At 43.1% G+C, this 17,773-nt stretch overlaps 1 protein-coding gene across 4 annotated transcripts in view; it reads left to right on the forward strand.

Moving 5' to 3' along the window:
• Positions 1–9,828: 9,828 nt before the first annotated feature.
• The window catches only part of PTPN2 (protein tyrosine phosphatase non-receptor type 2), a 93,465-nt gene continuing 85,520 nt past the window's right edge, over positions 9,829–17,773 (forward strand). For 2 of the 4 annotated variants that reach the window (XM_077899877.1, XM_077899876.1), the window contains exon 1: positions 9,829–10,003. In XM_077899877.1, the coding sequence (XP_077756003.1) occupies positions 9,935–10,003 (69 nt within the window). In that variant the 5' untranslated portion in view covers positions 9,829–9,934. The remainder of the gene's footprint in view (positions 10,004–17,773) is intronic. The other 2 variants (XM_077899878.1, XM_077899879.1) reach the window with 2 other exon arrangements.

The raw sequence follows: 17,773 nt of genomic DNA on the forward strand, positions 1-17,773 counted from the left end.
GTGCCTGGAGAGCCTGGGTGATGATTCACATGGTTAAGCCCCAACTCTTGATTTCAGCTCAAGTCATGAGCTGACTTGGGGTTGTGAGATTGAGGCCCCTCCCCAAGGCTTGTGCTTTGTCTTTCTCAAATAAATAAATAAAGTCTTACACTCAGCATAGAGTCTGCTTAGGATTCTCTCTTTCCCTCTCCCTCTACCCCTACACCCACTCACACATTTTTTTCCTTTCATAAATAAACAAATAAATAAATAGTAAAAATAAATAAATAAATAAATAAATAAATAAATAAATAAATAAATAAATAAATTTATTTAAAAAAATGTCCTGTGCTTCATTTTGTCTTTTTTTTTTTTTGAAGTTTATTTATTTAGTGGGCTCAAACTCACAACTCCAAGATCAAGAGTCCTATGCTCCTCCTAACTGAGTCAGCAAGGCACCCTTCCTTTTGTCTTAATTAGATATTTGGGGCACCTGAGTGGCTCAGTGGTTGAGCCCTTGCCTTTGACTCAGGTCATGATCCCGAGGTCTTTGGATGGAGTCCTGCATCAGGCTTCCTGCAGGAAGCCTGCTTCTCCTCCTTCTTCTGTCCCTCCCCCCTGCTCCTGCTCTTTTTTTCTCTCTCTCAAATGCATAGATGAAATGTTTTTTAAAAAATCCTAAAGTTCTTGTGTCCTGATATAATATATAGATATGATCTTCAAATGTTGTATGTCACAAAAACAACCCAATTTCCTTGTCAATTACATTATAATGAACTATCATCAGATCTTTAACCATGCGCATTTTTAAGTTTTTGTTATTTATAGACAGTTATTGTTTTACTCTGATGCTTTTGCAAATGTGTTTCATCTTCAAGATTTGTTGAAAGGATTTTGACTAAGATAGGTTTCTGGCAACTTTAAGATTGTGAAACTGAACTGGGTAAGAATTTCTAGAACAAATGGGAAACAAATCTGGATTCAAGCAAAACAAGTGTTAATTACATGGGACTACATGAGCTAAGGAAGATAATTATAATTATTTATGAGTTTTTATTTAAAATATTGCTGATTCCTGAGGCTCTTGCCTGGCTCAGTCAGAAGAACACGTGATTCCTGATCTCAGGGTTGTGAGTTTGAGCCCCACATTGGGTGTCAATATTACTTAAAAACAAACAAACAAATAAATAAACTTTAAGAAAAAAAGAGAAAAACAAACTATTGCTGATTTAAAAGTTTTTACTTTCCAGACATAAGGTCTTTTCTCTCAAGCTAACAATGACTTACAGAAATTTGGTAAATTATTCCCTTATAAGTAGAGGTGAAATAGTTTTTTTTTCCTCTCTGCTGGATCTCTCCAGAATTCAGAAGCTATTAGTGAGTATTCCATTTATTTATTTATTTATTTATTTATTTATTTATTTTAGATTTTAAAAATTTCTTTGACAGAGAGGGAGAGAGCCAGAGAGCACAAACAGGTGGAACATCAAAGAGAGAGGGAGAAGCAGGCTCCCCGCTGAGCAGGGAGCTCAGATGTGGGGCTCCATCCCAGGACCTGGTATCATGACCTGAGCCAAAGGCAGATGCTTAACCACTGCGCCACCCAGGTGCTCCTTACTGAGTAATCTTATTTTCATGGCAGTATAGTTTTTTCATAAGTTCAGTAAGAATCTGTTCTCCTGGGGATCCCTGGGTGGCTTAGCGGTTTGGTGCCTGCCTTCGGCCCAGGGCACAATCCTGGAGTCCCGGGATCGAGTCCCACGTCGGGCTCCCGGCATGGAGCCTGCCTGTAACAGGACCCAATTGGAAACATTGGTTATGGGGCACCTGAGTGGCTCGGGGGTTGAGCGTCTGCCTTAGGCTTAGGTTGTGATCCTGGAGTCCCCGGATCGAGTCCCACATCAGGCTCCCTGCATGGAGCCTGCTTCTCCCTCTGCCTGTGTCTCTGCCTCTCTCTGTGTGTGTGTCTCTCATGAATAAATAAATAAAATCTCTTAAAAAAAGAAATAAACATTGGTTATAATACTAAGGCCTTAATTATATTTGAGAGAGACATAAATAGATTTAGATACAAGATAGCTTTAAGGAACTAAAGTTGACTCTACAGAGCCAATAAAGTCCATTGGAAAATTTGGCCTGGTACCTTGCTTATAAGGTTCCCAACAGCAGGTAAGAAAGGTTGCTTACTGGCAGGCACAGGAATCTTAGGGTATTTTGGGGACCTAGAGAAAAGAGGAATTCACCCAACTCTATAGGTATTGTAGGCACAGTCTGATGTGAGTCCTTGGGGCGTCTTCTTTGTCTCAAGAGGCTTTTAAAAATTCAATCTTAGATTCCCTATGAAAAGTTCCAACCAAGAACATATAAAAGAGCCTATGTGATCAATCACTCTCCTTGATGCACTTATGTAAATAATCAGGCCCAGTTTATTGAAATTAGATTTGATTTGCAGATGAATTAGTCTTGTGATTATCTTTGATACAAATGAGCAAAACTGTAGAGGGAAAAATTGTGTTTCAGTAATATACCTTTTTGGGTATAAAATTCTAGTGCTATTAATAGTCTTTGAGATTTTGTTTTCTCAACAATTGAACTAGGTCCTGTATTCTTCTAATTTACTCAAAAATTCACCTATTTCTCTTCAATGTTTCCAATTTTCTCTCACCCTTTTGACTTGGAATCATTGAGAACTAAAACTACCCTTTTTCTGAAGCCATGCAAACTAAAACTGGACAACTTGATATAAACTTCAAAGAAATCACCACAACCATTCCCGTATAGACAATTGTCATGCCTGCTACTGTGTAGGCCATTCAGAAAGACCACCAGGGACATTCAAGTTGCAAATCAGGAGAATCTATCAAACTGTTACTGCCTGCCCTCACTCCATCCAAAGATGCTTCAAGCTGGACATTTAGAAATCTTCTTGACCAGCTGCCTTCAGAATTCAGAAACTGGGATTATATTCAGCTCCAATTATTAACCTTTGTTTTTCTTTTTTTTTTTTTTTTCATAGATATGCCTCTTAGTAAATACTTGATTGCTTGCACCATAGGCCTAACATTGGGAGCCCACTTGCATCACTGTCTCTTGAAATGAGACACAACTGTTTAACTGAACTGGACTATTCTCAGGACTGAGACCCCTGGTTCATTGAGCTGGAGCTTAAATTCTGGACTGTGAAACTTCTTGGGAAAGTTTCAAATGTATGAGGTAAGGAGTTCAGAACAAGTCCCCGCAAATGTGTACTTTGACATGTGGCCTATTTTCAGTTGAAGGCACTCATGACCCAGCAGACTCAAGAAAAACTTTTACCTCTCCTTAAACTACCTAAAAAAATTTAGATAGAGGTCTTGGTCCAGGAAGAGAGCTTTTACCAAGAGATATATTTTTTTTCTTTTCTGTGCGGCAGAATAAATATCTAATTACCAAATATCTGCTCTTCTTACTGTTCTGTGAATTACCCTCCTCCTCTTTGAAACCCTAGGCCCCTGTCCGATTCCTTAGCTCAAGATGGCATATTAGTCTCAATTGCCAGCATCACCCTTGAGTCTCATAGTCTTATGGGGCCCCCATATGTATACAACCAACTTTGTTTTTTTCTCTTGTTAATGATTTATTTTGAATTATTTGAAACACCCAAAGAATCTGAAGGGGTAGGAGAACTTTTTCCTTCCCAACAATCTTGGAGATATCATGCTTTTAATAGAAATAATCAGTTACAGTGACAGAACTTTAGAAACCAGGACCATTAGATTGTGGGGTATTTCTGGAGGAGGTGCCATGTATTTGTAAATTACACCATGTAAGGAGAAAGGCTAGTTGGCTGCTTAATTTTCTTTTTTTTTTAATATTTATTTATGATAGACATAGACATAGAGAGAGAGAGAGAGAGAGAGAGAGGCAGAGACACAGACAGAGGGACAAGCAGGCTCCATGCTGGGAGCCCGATGCGGGACTCGATCCTGGGACTCCAGGATCGAGCCCTGGGCCAAAGGCAGGTGCCAAACCACTGAGCCACCCAGGGATCCCCTTAATTTTCTGTTACTGTGATTTCTTCTACCTTGCATAGTTTACTGTTTTTACTGGTAAAAATTTTCACTATGTGTATAAGGACTTTTTTTTCCCCTCTATGTATTTTAATCCTTTCAAGCAGCTCTGTCTCATAGAACTCTAGTTTTTATTTAAATTCTACTTAGTTAATATATAGTCTAATACTGGTTTCAGGAGTAGAATTAGTAGAATTCATTACTTACATATAGCACCCAGTCCTCATAATAACAAGTACCCTCCTTAATACCCATCACCCTTTAGCCTCACCCCCACCCACCTCTCTCCATCAACTCTGTTTGTTCTCTATCATCAAGAGTCTCTTATGGTTTGCTTCCTCCCTCTCATCCTCTTTTTTCCCCCTACCCTCACAGTCATCTATTTTATTTCCTAAATTCCACATATGAGTGAAATCATATGGTATTTGTTTCTGACTGACTTATTCCACGTAACCTAATACACTGTAGCTCCATCCATGTTATTGCAAATGGCAAGATTTCATTCTTTTTGATGGCTGAGTAATATTCCATTATATATATGTTGAATATATATAATATGAATTATATATAATGATCAATTATATATATAATGATATATGTATATAATCCATCAGTCAATGGACACTTGGGATTGAACTAAGTACTCAACTTTATTTTTTTTGTTTTATTATTATTATTTTTTAATAATAAATTTATTTTTTATTGGTGTTCAATTTACCAACATACAGAATAACACCCAGTGCTCATCCCGTCAAGTGCCCCCCTCAGTGCCTGTCACCCATTCACCCCCACCCCCGCCCTCCTCCCCTTCCACCACCCCTCGTTCGTTTCCCAGAGTTAGGAGTCTTTATGTTCTGTCTCCTTTTCTGATATTTCCCGCACATTTCTTCTCCCTTCCCTTATATTCCCTTTCACTATCATTTATATTCCCCAAATGAATGAGAACATATAATGTTTGTCCTTCTCCGATTGACTTACTTCACTCAGCGTAATACCCTCCAGTTCCATCCACGTTGAAGCAAATGGTGGGTATTTGTCATTTCTAATAGCTGAGTAATATTCCATTGTATACATAGACCACATCTTCTTTACCCATTCATCTTTCGATGGACACCGAGGCTCCTTCCATAGTTTGGCTATTGTGGACATTGCTGCTATAAACATCGGGGTGCAGGTGTCCCGGCGTTTCATTGCATCTGTATCTTTGGGGTAAATCCCCAACAGTGCAATTGCTGGGTCATAGGCCAGGTATATTTTTAACACTTTGAGGAACCTCCACACAGTTTTCCAGAGTGGCTGCACCAGTTCACATTCCCACCAACAGTGTAAGAGGGTTCCCTTTTCTCCGCATCCTCTCCAACATTTGTGGTTTCCTGCCTTGTTAATTTTCCCCATTCTCACTGGTGTGAGGTGGTATCTCATTGTGGTTTTGGTTTGTATTTCCCTGATGGCAAGTGATGCGGAGCATTTTCTCATGTGCGTGTTGGCCATGTCTATGTCTTCCTCTGTGAGATTTCTCTTCTTGTCTTTTGCCCATTTCATGATTGGAATGTTTGTTTTTTTGGCGTTGAGTTTAATAAGTTCTTTATAGATCTTGGAAACGAGCCCTTTATCTGATACGTCATTTGCAAATATTTTCTCCCATCCTGTAGGTTGTCTTTTAGTTTTGTTGACTGTATCCTTTGCTGTGCAAAAGCTTCTTATCTTGATGAAGTCCCAATAGTTCATTTTTGCTTTTGTTTATTTTGCCTTCGTGGATGTATCTTTTTTTTTTAATTTTTATTTATTTATGATAGTCACACACAGAGAGAGAGAGAGGCAGAGACACAGGCAGAGGGAGAAGCAGGCTCCATGCACCGGGAGCCAGACGTGGGATTCGATCCCAGGTCTCCAGGATCGCGCCCTGGGCCAAAGACAGGCGCTAAACCGCTGCGCCACCCAGGGATCCCTCGTGGATGTATCTTGCAAGAAGTTACTGTGGCTGAGTTCAAAAAGGGTGTTGCCTGTGTTCTTCTCTAGGATTTCGATGGAATCTTGTCTCACATTTAGATCTTTCATCCATTTCGAATTTATCTTTGTGTATGGTGCAAGAGAGTGGTCTAGTTTCATTCTTCTGCATGTGGATGTCCAATTTTCCCAGCACCATTTATTGAAGAGACTGTCTTTCTTCCAGTGGATAGTCTTTCCTCCTTTATCGAATATTAGTTGACCATAAAGTTCAGGGTCCACTTCTGGGTTCTCTATTCTGTTCCATTGATCTATGTGTCTGTTTTTGTGCCAGTACCACACTGTCTTGATGACCACAGCTTTGTAGTACAACCTGAAATCTGGCATTGTGATGCCCCCAGATATGGTTTTCTTTTTTAAAATTCCCCTGGCGGGGATCCCTGGGTGGCGCAGCGGTTTGGCGCCTGCCTTTGGCCCAGGGCGCGATCCTGGAGACCCGGGATCGAATCCCACGTCGGGCTCCCAGTGCATGGAGCCTGCTTCTCCCTCTGCCTGTGTCTCTGTCTCGGTCTCTCTCTCTCTCTCTGTGACTATCATAAATTAAAAAAAAAAAAAAAATTAAAAAAAAATAAAATAAAATTCCCCTGGCTATTCGGGGTCTTTTCTGATTCCACACAAATCTTAAAATAATTCGTTCTAACTCTCTGAAGAAAGTCCATGGTATTTTGATAGGGATTGCATTAAACGTGTAAATTGCCCTGGGTAACATTGACATTTTCACAATATTAATTCTTGCAATCCATGAGCATGGAATATTTTTCCATCTCTTGTGTCTTCCTCAATTTCTTTCAGAAGTGTTTTATAGTTTTTAGGGTATAGATCCTTTACCTCATTGGTTAGGTTTATTCCTAGGTATCTTATGCTTTTGGGTGCAATTGTAAATGGGATTGACTCCTTAATTTCTCTTTCTTCAGTCTCATTGTTAGTGTATAGAAATGCCACTGATTTCTGGGCATTGATTTTGTATCCTGCCACGCTACCAAAATGCTGTATGAGTTCTAGCGATCTTGGGGTGGAGGCTTTTGGGTTTTCTATGTACAGTATCATGTCATCGGCAAAGAGGGAGAGTTTGACTTCTTCTTTGCCAATTTGAATGCCTTTAATAATGTCTTTTTGTTGTCTGATTGCTGAGGCTAGGACTTCCAGTACTATGTTGAATAGCAGTGGTGAGAGTGGACATCCCTGTCTTGTTCCTGATCTTAGGAGAAAGGCTCCCAGTGCTTCCCCATTGAGAATATTTGCTGTGGGCTTTTCGTAGATGGCTTTTAAGATGTCGAGGAATGTTCCCTCTATCCCTACACTCTGAAGAGTTTTGATCAGGAATGGATGCTGTATTTTGTCAAATGCTTTCTCTGCATCTCATGAGAGGATCATATGGTTCTTGGTTTTTCTCTTGCTGATATGATGAATCACATTGATTGTTTTACGAGTGTTTAACTACTCAACTTTAAATACAGACTGGGCAAATGGGAGTTTATAGCCAAGGTCCAGGGTGAGGGGTCAGCAGATAGGAAATTACTAAGAGGTATTACAAAACAAAATTCAATTGAATAAATTATAATGATAATATTGGCTTTGTTCAATGATCCATGAATCGGGTATCATCAAATTTAGCAAAAGGAAATGACCTGAGGAGCAGTCCAAATTGAAAGACTTTTACAGGCCAAAGGGGGCAGGAATAAGTTACTTATGCTAGGCAAAAAAAGGAGGTTATTGCAAGATTCCTTTTTCTCAGAGGATGGCAGGGGTCTATCAACAGATTACCTAACTAGTGTTGATCAGGTGACTCCTAATTGACTCATTTAAGATCCCATTTCTTTCTTTCTTCTTCTGTTTTTTTAATATTTATTTATTCATGAGAGACAGAGAGAGAGAGAGGTGAGGCAGAGACACAGGCGGAGGGAGAAGCAGGCTCCCTGAAGAGAGCCCAATGAGGGACTAGATCCCAGGACCCGAGGATCACGACCTGAGCCAAAGGCAGATGTTCAAACGCTGAGCCACCCAGGTGCTTCAAGATCCCATTTCCGAGAGAGCTGAAACAGAAATTAAGTGTAGGTTCGGTGACAGGACGCTTAGCAAGCAACTCCATTTTAAGAATGTTATTTTGTTTTTTTGTGTAAGATTTTTATTTATTTATTCATGAGAGAGAGCGAGAGAGAGGCAGAGATACAGGCAGGGGGAGAAGCAGGCTCCATGCGAGAAGCCCGATGTGGGACTGGATCCTGGGACTCCAGGATCACCGCCTGGGCTGAAGGCAGACTCTAAATCACGGGGTCACCCGGGATGCCCTGTTATTTTGTTTTTAACACAAAAAACATCAGGGGCATTCTGACTAAACTGACTTACTAGGATTCTTGCTGAAGGCAGGCAAGGGTGATCAGATATGATTGGGAGGATAGTGGAAGATGAGAAACCTGATTAAATATTGAGGGTGATCAGATATTAAGAATGGGGGGACCTGGATAAACTGACTTAGCATGATTTTGCTAAAGAGAAACAGGGAAGTCCAAAAGTCAATGGCTAGTTGAAAAAGTGCTCAGAGGAACCTGAGTAGAATTTGTTAGAGGAGTGACTCTTTGTTATGTCACTTAATTTTAATTAAAATGTAAAGGATGGGATGCCTGGGTGCCTCAGTCGATTAAACCTCCACTCTTGATTGCACTTGGGTCAGGATCTCAGGGTCCTGGGATCAAGCCCCAGGTTGGGCTCTGTGCTCAGTGAGGAGTCTGCTGGAGATCTTCCCCCTCTCCCTCTGCTCCTCCTCCTCCTCCCGTGCCCTCTCTCCCTCTAAAACTAATAAATCAATAAATACTTAAAAAGATCTTTAAAAAGAAAAAATCTAAGCGTCAATATTGGATAGCACCGCTTAAAGTTTTCTTGATCCTTCACGTTTGTTAGGATGGTGATGTAACAAGCTACCGTAAGCATACAGTTCACCAACAGTGAATCACCTTAATCTGAAGCGAGATCACTTCTATAACCAGCACGTTTGTGCGCTGTAAAAGATCATTTGTTCTTTTTTTATAAGTAACATTAATGTTTAAGTTGTGTGACGTTTACTTAACCACCTGTATCCTCCGTAACTGCCGGAGAGGCGTATCTGGCACAAAACCCATAGGTAGATGGGAGCTGGCACCCGGGCTGGTTTATACTCTCCTAGAGGGCTGAGAAATTTGTCTCAAAATCGGACACGGTCGCTACACTGATCTAAATGACGCTTAAAATGAAACGAAAATACTGCATTAGAAAATTAAGAGTAGGGATCCCTGGGTGGCGCAGCGGTTTAGCGCCTGCCTTTGGCCCAGGGCGTGATCCTGGAGACCCGGGATCGAATCCCACGTCGGGCTCCCGGTGCATGGAGCCTGCTTCTCCCTCTGCCTGTGTCTCTGCCTCTCTTTCTCTCTCTGTGTGACTATCATAAATAAATAAATAAATAAATAAATAAATAAATAAAAGAAAATTAAGAGTAGAGCGAAAACCAGAAATGGGACAGCAAGAGGCCAGGAGGTCCGTTCCTGGAACTCGCGTTCAGCAGCTCCCGCCTCCGACGCCGCTCCTCGCCGCTCGAGCGCAGCCAGCCCCCGAGTCCCCGGCGCCCTCGCACCGCAGCGTCCGGGTGGTCCCCTGGCCCCGCCCCCTCCACCTGGGTGCCCTCGGGGCCACGCCTCCTCCGAGCGCCCCGCCCCGCCCCGCCGCCGTGCTACTCCGGGCGGCGCGAGTCTGCGCGCTGACGTTCGACGCTTCAGGTACTTTCCCCGCGGCCGGCCGGGCCCGGCGTGGGGGCGGGGCAGGGCACAGAGCGCGCATGCGCCGCGGCGCCAGCGCTCTCCCCGGATCGTGCGGGGCCTGAGCCTCTCCGCCGGCGCAGGCTCCGCTAGCGCCAGCTCGCTCCCGCCGCCATGTCTGCCACCGTCGAGCGGGAGTTTGAGGAGTTGGATGCTCAGAATCGTTGGCAGCAGCTGTACTTGGTGAGTCGCGGGCTCGTGCAGCAGCCACGGTCCTCACCGAGGACCCGGGCTCGTGCCCGCCGGCTCCCTCCCGCCTCCCCCGCCTCCTGCTCGGGGCGGAAGTGGTGGCGCGCGGGCCGCGTCAGGGGCGCGCCTGCGCCGAGCGAGTCTCTGGTCCCTTCTGAAAAAAAGACCTCCGACGGGCGGGGGGGGCGGGGGGTACTCCTGGTGAGCGCAAGCGCGGAGCTGGCTCTGGAAGGCGGCTCCACAGCGGCGCCTGGTGGCGGGCGGGGGCGTGCTCCGCCGCCCGGGAGGGACGTGGGAGGCTGCGGGGACCGGGGAGACCGGGAGACCGGGGGCGGGGGGCGTCCGCGAGGCTGCTTTATACTGTCCCCTTCGCGCGCCCTGGTGCCTGCGTCTGCCCGCCGGTACCTCGCTCCCTGGCCGGGTGTCCTGCGGCCGAGCGGGGCCGGCGCGGCGCCCGCTCCCGAAGGCTCGACCGGCCCTGGCCTTGCTGCCGTGGGTGGGCCCGGGGCCCCGGACCGTGCGGACCGCCGCGCTCCCCGCGAACCCGCGGTCTTGGTGTTCGCGGGGAGCCCGGCGTCTCAGCGCCTGGTCGTCCCCACAGCTTCCAGGAACGAGAGTATCTGGCCTTGGTTGTGTTGGTTAGAAGAATAAGGATGTTCCCTTTGAAACCTCTTTACTGGGAAATACTTAACATACAGCAGAACTCACAGGTTTTATGTATGGAGTCGAGCGGGTTCTCTGGACACACAGGCCTGGGTGAGTTCCAGCCAGGTCACGGTAAGGAACCTGCCCGTTCCCCGCGGAGGTGCTGTGCTGCACCTTCTCCCATCCCTTAGGCCATCGCTGCTCTCATTCTTGCCTCCATACGATCATCTTGCCTATTAACCGAAATCGTGTGAATGGAATCACCTAGTTGAATTCTTAGGGGACTAGTTTTTTTTTTCACATCAGGGAACCTTTTAATTCAAATAGAAATTTATACCCTTGAAAATGACTTAGTTGCCTGTTCTGTACTGCTTAATTATTAGCATATTATTCCCAAGATTAAATTGAGTGGTTGTTCAGTTAAAAGTTGTTTCTGCTGTTCGGTTCACTCTTTATACAGGAAAGGGGGGGGGGGGAAGGTTTTCCTATAAATCTGGATGATCTTAGGTTTCTTCCCATTTAAATTCATTTAAAGGACAGTAAGAATTGTTTGTCTTTGTGTTCAGAATGTATCAGTTTCTTCTTGAAGACATTAGCAGGAAGTATAATAAATACCCTGACTCACATGACTACAGAGTATGTTAAAATAAGAGTACTAACCTTTAAGAATGCTGGTAAAGGCCTTACCAAATATAGAAAATTTTAAATGCAAATTCTAGTAGGAATCTTTATGTGAGAGCCTGCCAGCTGTGTCTTCTCCAGTTACATTTGTTTAAATAGAAGCTACTGTCTCCAAGTTGCTGGTGGTATATCAAAGTACAGATTTGAGAAGAGAAAGGTGAATGCTATGATTTAATTGAGCTTAACATTTTGGTTGGGGGTGGGGTGGGGTGGCAGTAGCATTAATATCTTTGAAGAAAAATTTTTTAAGGTTTTATTTGAATGAGAGGGGGAGAGAGCACGAGCAGGGGGCAGAAGCAGAGGGAGAAGCAGGCTTCCTGTTGAACAGGGAGCCAGATGTGAGGCTTGATTCCAGGACCCTGAGATCATGACCTGAGCCAAAGGCAGATGATTAACAAACTGAGCCACTCAGGTGCCTCAGTATCTTTGGAAACTTAATGAAAACTGTAATCCCTTTGACCAGAAAAGTATACTTACTTGCATCATCTGAAAATTTCACATTCAATTTCAAGGAATTCAGGAAAACCTTCCATGGACTTGTGCCAAGGAATCGATCCTTTAGTGGGTTGGTCAATGTGCATACTTTCTTTTTTTCCTAATGGAAGAAGAAGAGTATTAGTTTGGTCTTTAGAAATCATACAATACATACTGTGGTTATAGTAAAAGTAGGTCACAAAACAAGAAAGTAATGGAAAGCAAGTCGAGGAAAAGGTTTTTCCTTTGACTCTAGAATATCCATTCAGCCATACTATAAATTTGTATTGAGCACTAGTGGTGTGCCAGTCCCTTCTCTGGACCTTTGAGATTTGGCATCTCGAAAATACAGTGAAGTTTATTCTCTTGAGGAGCTCACAATTCTAGGACTTCTTCTTTTGATGATTTCTTCACAGTTCCCTATTTTCATTCATTGACTCCCAAGGTGCCTATTATGTATCACATTAGACTGAGTTCCAGCTCTGAAGGATCCAGCCTGGTGGGGAGTAGTAAATGGGTAAGAAGATGAAAACATAAAAGTGAGAAAGGCAAAACTGGTATTAAGCACAGAATGTTGTCTAATCACCCAAAAGGGTGCACCTGGGAGTTCTGGTGATGCTTCCTGCAGGAGGGATAGCCTTCCCTAAGCCTTGAAGGACAGATTGGCCAGGTGAAGAGAATAAGGGAGGGTGGAAAGAATTAGTGTTCCAGAGAAGGGAGGAATGTGTGCAGAGGCACAGAGCATAGAATGCCAAGAGGACTACCAATAAATTAGCCTCGTGAGGATAATGGAATGAAATTGAGATGCTGGAGGGATAAGGCTGGAGAGTAAGACAGAGTCTATTAGGTACCTGTAGATCAGACTGGCATGTGGGCTAATTGATAGGACTCATTGAGGAATTTTAAGCCTGGAAGTACCATGATCATACCATATTTACTTTTTAGTAAGATCACTCTACTAGTAGAATTGATGGGGCTAACCATAGGAAGGTAGTGCAGGGAAGTGGTCTGTTGGAATAAACCTGACGAGAAATGTTGACCTTCTGACTAAGGCAGTGGCAGAAGAAAGGAAGGGGAAATACAGATTTGAAGTGGTAGGGGATAGATGTGTTTGGCTTGGAAACTATTCAGTTCAGTTGAGATACTTATAAGATACCAATATGGAAATAGGTCCAGGGGAGGCCTGAGCTGTAAATAGGGTTTGGGAAATCATGAGCACATAGGTGGTGTTTGGGGTCCTAGATACGGATGAACTCATCCAGGGAAAATATGGAAGGTTTGGAAATGCTGAAGCCCAATGACAGAAATCTTGACCACCACCTACAATTAAAGGCATAGGTAAAGAAAGGAGCTTGCAAAAAAGACTGGAGGGAAATAACCACAGAAGTAGGGAGAAAATCGATTGTAGGTGTGAACAGAGTTGATGGTCAGGAGCGCCACATGGAGCAAATGGGACAAATAAAGTCAAAACTGAAAGGGCCCATTGACTTAAGGAGCAGATGGTCGGATACCTTTATTTTTTATTTTATTTATTTTTTTTTTAGAGAGAGAGAGGGAGGAAGGGAGGGGAGGGCAGAAGGAGAGGGGGAGAGAGCGAATCTTAAGCAGGCTTGGTGCCCAGTGTGAACCCGACGTGGGTCTCAATCTCACAACCCTGATGAGATCATGACCAGAGCCTAAATCAAAAGTCGATGCGTAACCAACTGAGCCACCCAGGTCCCTTCAGATACCTTTAAGAAGAACAATTTCAGTGGAGTACAGAAGACAAGCTGGGCATTGAGAAGAGAACATGGGAAGAAGTACAACCAAGTAAATGTTGACCAGTGGAGTGGGGAAGGTAGCTAAAATGAAGCAGTTATGTCCCTTCTTACTGAAAACCTTCAGTGGTTTCCCATTGCTCATAATGTAGAACTCATATTCTTCTGTGGCTCACAAGACGACATGGCCTGCCTCTCCGTATGACTTTCTTCCTTCTTTCCACTGGATTCTGTTCCTTGATACGTGTCTGTTCTGTCCTGAAGGCCTTCATAATTGTAGCTCTCTTTGCATTAGCACTACTTCTCCTTTCCCCTCCATTTTTGCTTAACTACCTCCTACTCATTCCTGAAGTCTCACTTCCTTGGTGGGGTCCTTCCCGATCCTCTAATGCAGGATATGATCCTCTGTTACATACTCTATAGTGTTCTATGACTTCCCCTTTCATAGCAGTGTGTTGGATGTCATATGCAGCAGATTATTTAAGGAACACAAATTTGCATTAAGCAAACAACTATTACTTGAGTAAGGAAAAAGTGCTTAAGTGGGCTCTGCTTTGTCTATCACAATACTGAGTGCTATATGTGTTCATTTTTTTTGGCAATGTTAATTGGATTAGGAAAAAGGCTTTGATCTTGGGCAATAACTATATAAAACTAAAGTTGAACTTAGTAGTGTGAGAACTTTGACTTTACACCTTACTGAAAGTCTTGCAGGAAGAGAAAAATGAATTGATTATTTTCAGTCTGGGACTGGCCCCTTACGCCTTTTTACCCAGTTTTGAACAGTTGCTTTTATAACAGTTTTTTTTTTTTTTTAAGATTTTTAAAAATTTATTTGATAGAGCCAGAGAGTACAAGCAGGAATATCTGCAGAGGGAGGAGAAGCAGGCTCCCCGCTGAGTAGGGAGTCTATATGGGGCTCAGTTCCAGGACCCTGGGATCATGACCTGAGCAGAAGGCAGACGCTTAACTGACTGATGCACCCAGGTGCCCCTATGACATAACTTGTGATAATAGGTTTCTTGGGAATGGATTATGGGGTCAGAGCAGAACAGACTATGAATTACTTTTCTTTTTTTTTTTAATTTAATTTTTATTTATTTATGATAGTCACACAGAGAGAGAGAGAAAGAGAGAGAGGCAGAGACACAGGCAGAGGGAGAAGCAGGCTCCATGGACCGGGGAGCCCGACGTGGGATTCGATCCCGGGTCTCCAGGATCACGTCCTGGGCCAAAGGCAGGCGCTAAATCGCTGCGCCACCCAGGGATCCCTGAATTTATTTTCTGCACTATCTCATCAGAGCTTCATGCAGGCAGTACCAAGGTCTTGCATAGCATCAGGCACTTAAATGCATGATAAATATTTGTGGAGTAATGACTTCTTCCCAGGGAAGGGTAACTTGATATGTTTACATGAAGTAAGGGGTGGGTGGGTGGGGGAGGTGACAGAGGATAAGCCTAAAGAGAGAGATTGGAAGTTGAAGACATAGAAGGGATTACTGTTGGAATCAAAACCCTTGGAAAGTAGGTGCTGATGGGAGCAAGAGCACACAGATGGAAGAACTGTCTTGAAAGGGCACAACTGGCAGAGGTGAGATTGCTGGAAAAGCCTAATTTGGTTTGACGGACAAACTAATGACATTTTGTTTTTAAGATTTTATTTATTTATTCATGAGAGATGCAGAGAGAGAAGCAGAGACACAGGCAGAGGGAGAAGCAGTCTCCCTGCAGGGAGCCCAATGTGGAACTCGATCCCAGGACCCGGGATCACGCCCTGAGCTGAAGGCAGATGCTCAATCACTGAGCCACCCAGGCGTCCCCAACTAATGACATTAAGGTAGTCTGAGGTTAACTGGCTTTTTGAGAAATGTTCATGATTGCTTTTTTGTCTTTAGTCACTGCTGATTGCTGTCTGAATCAGGCTGGGGTATGAGAAGGGCAAAAAAGGAATGGAGCTTTTATGAGATTTCAGGGAAGGGAATAAAACTATAGGGAAATGGAAAAAAACAAACAAACAACAAAAGGCAGCCAAGCCATGGAATAATGTTTCTAGTAAATGGTGGCTCAGAAAGAATTTAGTTGACTAATCAGAGTTTAGGAACCATGAAACTCTTAACTGGCTATTTTTCTTCATTAGAAATTTGCACTTCAAATATTGTCAGAGTAAGAGCCACTTGTGAGTCAGCTAAGTTTTAGAAGTAGGGTATCAAGGGAAGTCTGTTTTTGTAGTATTTATAACGGGTAGCCAAACGATAGATCAAAGCTTTCTTATTCTAAAACAGTTCCTTTGCAGTGTGTACTGCACATTGTCCTACAAATGTTTAACCCTAGGGCTTGGAGATTTACATGGTTGCATGTGTTCTTGCTCTACAGAGTCCTTGAGTTTCCTAAAAATAGCCTGCTTTCTCACACTTTTGGAGTCTTTGCCCATGTTGGATGTATTCTGTGCCTACCTTATCTACCTAGAAAACCTCTTCAAGACTAGTCTCTGGTTTCTTTAGGTAAAGTTATATGTTCCTTCTCTGACTCCTTATTAGAGAATGAATCACATTGTTTTATAACTGTCTACGTCTGTGTCTAGCTCTTTCAGGGGTACTTTGTTTTTCTTTGTTTCCCCATCATTTGCCTGTAGTTCTGAGACATGTTAGGTGCCCAGTATTCACTAAACAAAAAGAATGCTGTTCCCCTTTTAAAATGTCAGCACCTTGGGGTGCCTGGCTAGCTCAGTTTGTGGAGCATGTGACTCTTGATCTTAGGGTTGTGAGTTTGAGCCCTATGTTAGACGTAAAGATTACTAAAATCTTAAAAATAAATAAAATGTCAGCATATTGGTTTATTCCAGCCCCTTCATTCACAGCTGAGGAGATGCCCCTCCAACATGAGATTGGGACTTAGGTAAGGTTACCACCGTGTCTAACAGTGACATGGGTGGGACCTAAATTTAGTCCTTATAATTCTCATTTCTGTGCTATCCCAGTTTGCCACCTGACTGCTTACACTGCTTTCTCCTTAAGATCTACCTGAGAATAATGATGCTGAGGGAATCACTTACATTTTTCATAGCAAGGAGAGAATGGAATGTGTTAAAATAGGTGGGGTCATTTTGGGATTGGAGGCCTTCAAGACAGTATATGAGATCCATGGATTAAACTGGAAAGTGATTTCCAAGTCCCCTGAAACTGTATGTTGAATCATGTGTATGTGTGAGTGTATTTGGGTATTTTTGTCTGTAGAGATTCCATAATTTTTGTCACATTCTCATGTAGATCTCTGTGGCTCTTCAATAGATAAGGACCCCAGGGGATGCCTGGGTGGCTCAGTGGTTGAGCATCTGCCTTCGGCTCAGGGCATGATCCCAGGGTCCTGGGATGGAGTCCTGCATTGGGCTCCCTGTGGGGAGCCTGCTTCTCCCTCTGCATATGTCCCTGCCTCTCTCTGTGTGTCTCTTATGAATAAACAAATAAAATCTTAAAAAAAAATAGGTAAGGACCCTATTTTTAAAGGACCCAGCTTTAAGGGAAAGCAGGCTTGGGAATGGTGCCCCAATAGATAATATATAACTAGGGATTATAACTATGTTTTGCCTTTGATATACGTTCTGTATTACTGGTACTGCCTGTAGTTGTGGAAATCCAGTCAGTGTTTGTCCTCTAGCCTTTCTAGCTTGCCTTTTTCAATATCTTAATAATTTTTTTTTTTTTTTAATGGGCAGAGGAGCAGGATAATTTTTTTTTTTTTTTTTTTTGAGCAGGAGAATCTTAAGCAGGCTTCACACCCAGCACAGAGCCTGCCTGATATGGGGCTCCATTTCACAATCCTGAGATCATGACCTGATGAAGAGTCAGATGCTTAACCAACTCAGCTACTCACGCTCCCCTCTCAATTTCTTGATTTTAACTAGAATCTCCAAGAACTCTTTTTGGCTTTTCCCAGATTGCTACGATGCACATAATTCCCTTTTGCCAGTTAGAGATATGTTATGGCTCTTCCAGTCTCCTGTTTGTCTCTTGTTCTGTTTCCCTGCTTGATCTCCTCTCTTATCCTTCACAGTCTCTTTCCAGAGACTGAATCAGAGATAAGGACATATCAGCTCTAGGAAAGCAAGATTAAAAATAACACAGGTGTGCTTTTCACAGTCTCAAATGAGCATACATAGGATTTGTCTTCCTTGGAAATTCTTTTTTTTTTTTTTCCCTTGGAAATTCTT

The sequence above is a fragment of the Canis aureus genome, chromosome 6, assembly GCF_053574225.1.
Source record: "Canis aureus isolate CA01 chromosome 6, VMU_Caureus_v.1.0, whole genome shotgun sequence".
NCBI classification, from domain to species: domain Eukaryota; kingdom Metazoa; phylum Chordata; class Mammalia; order Carnivora; family Canidae; genus Canis; species Canis aureus.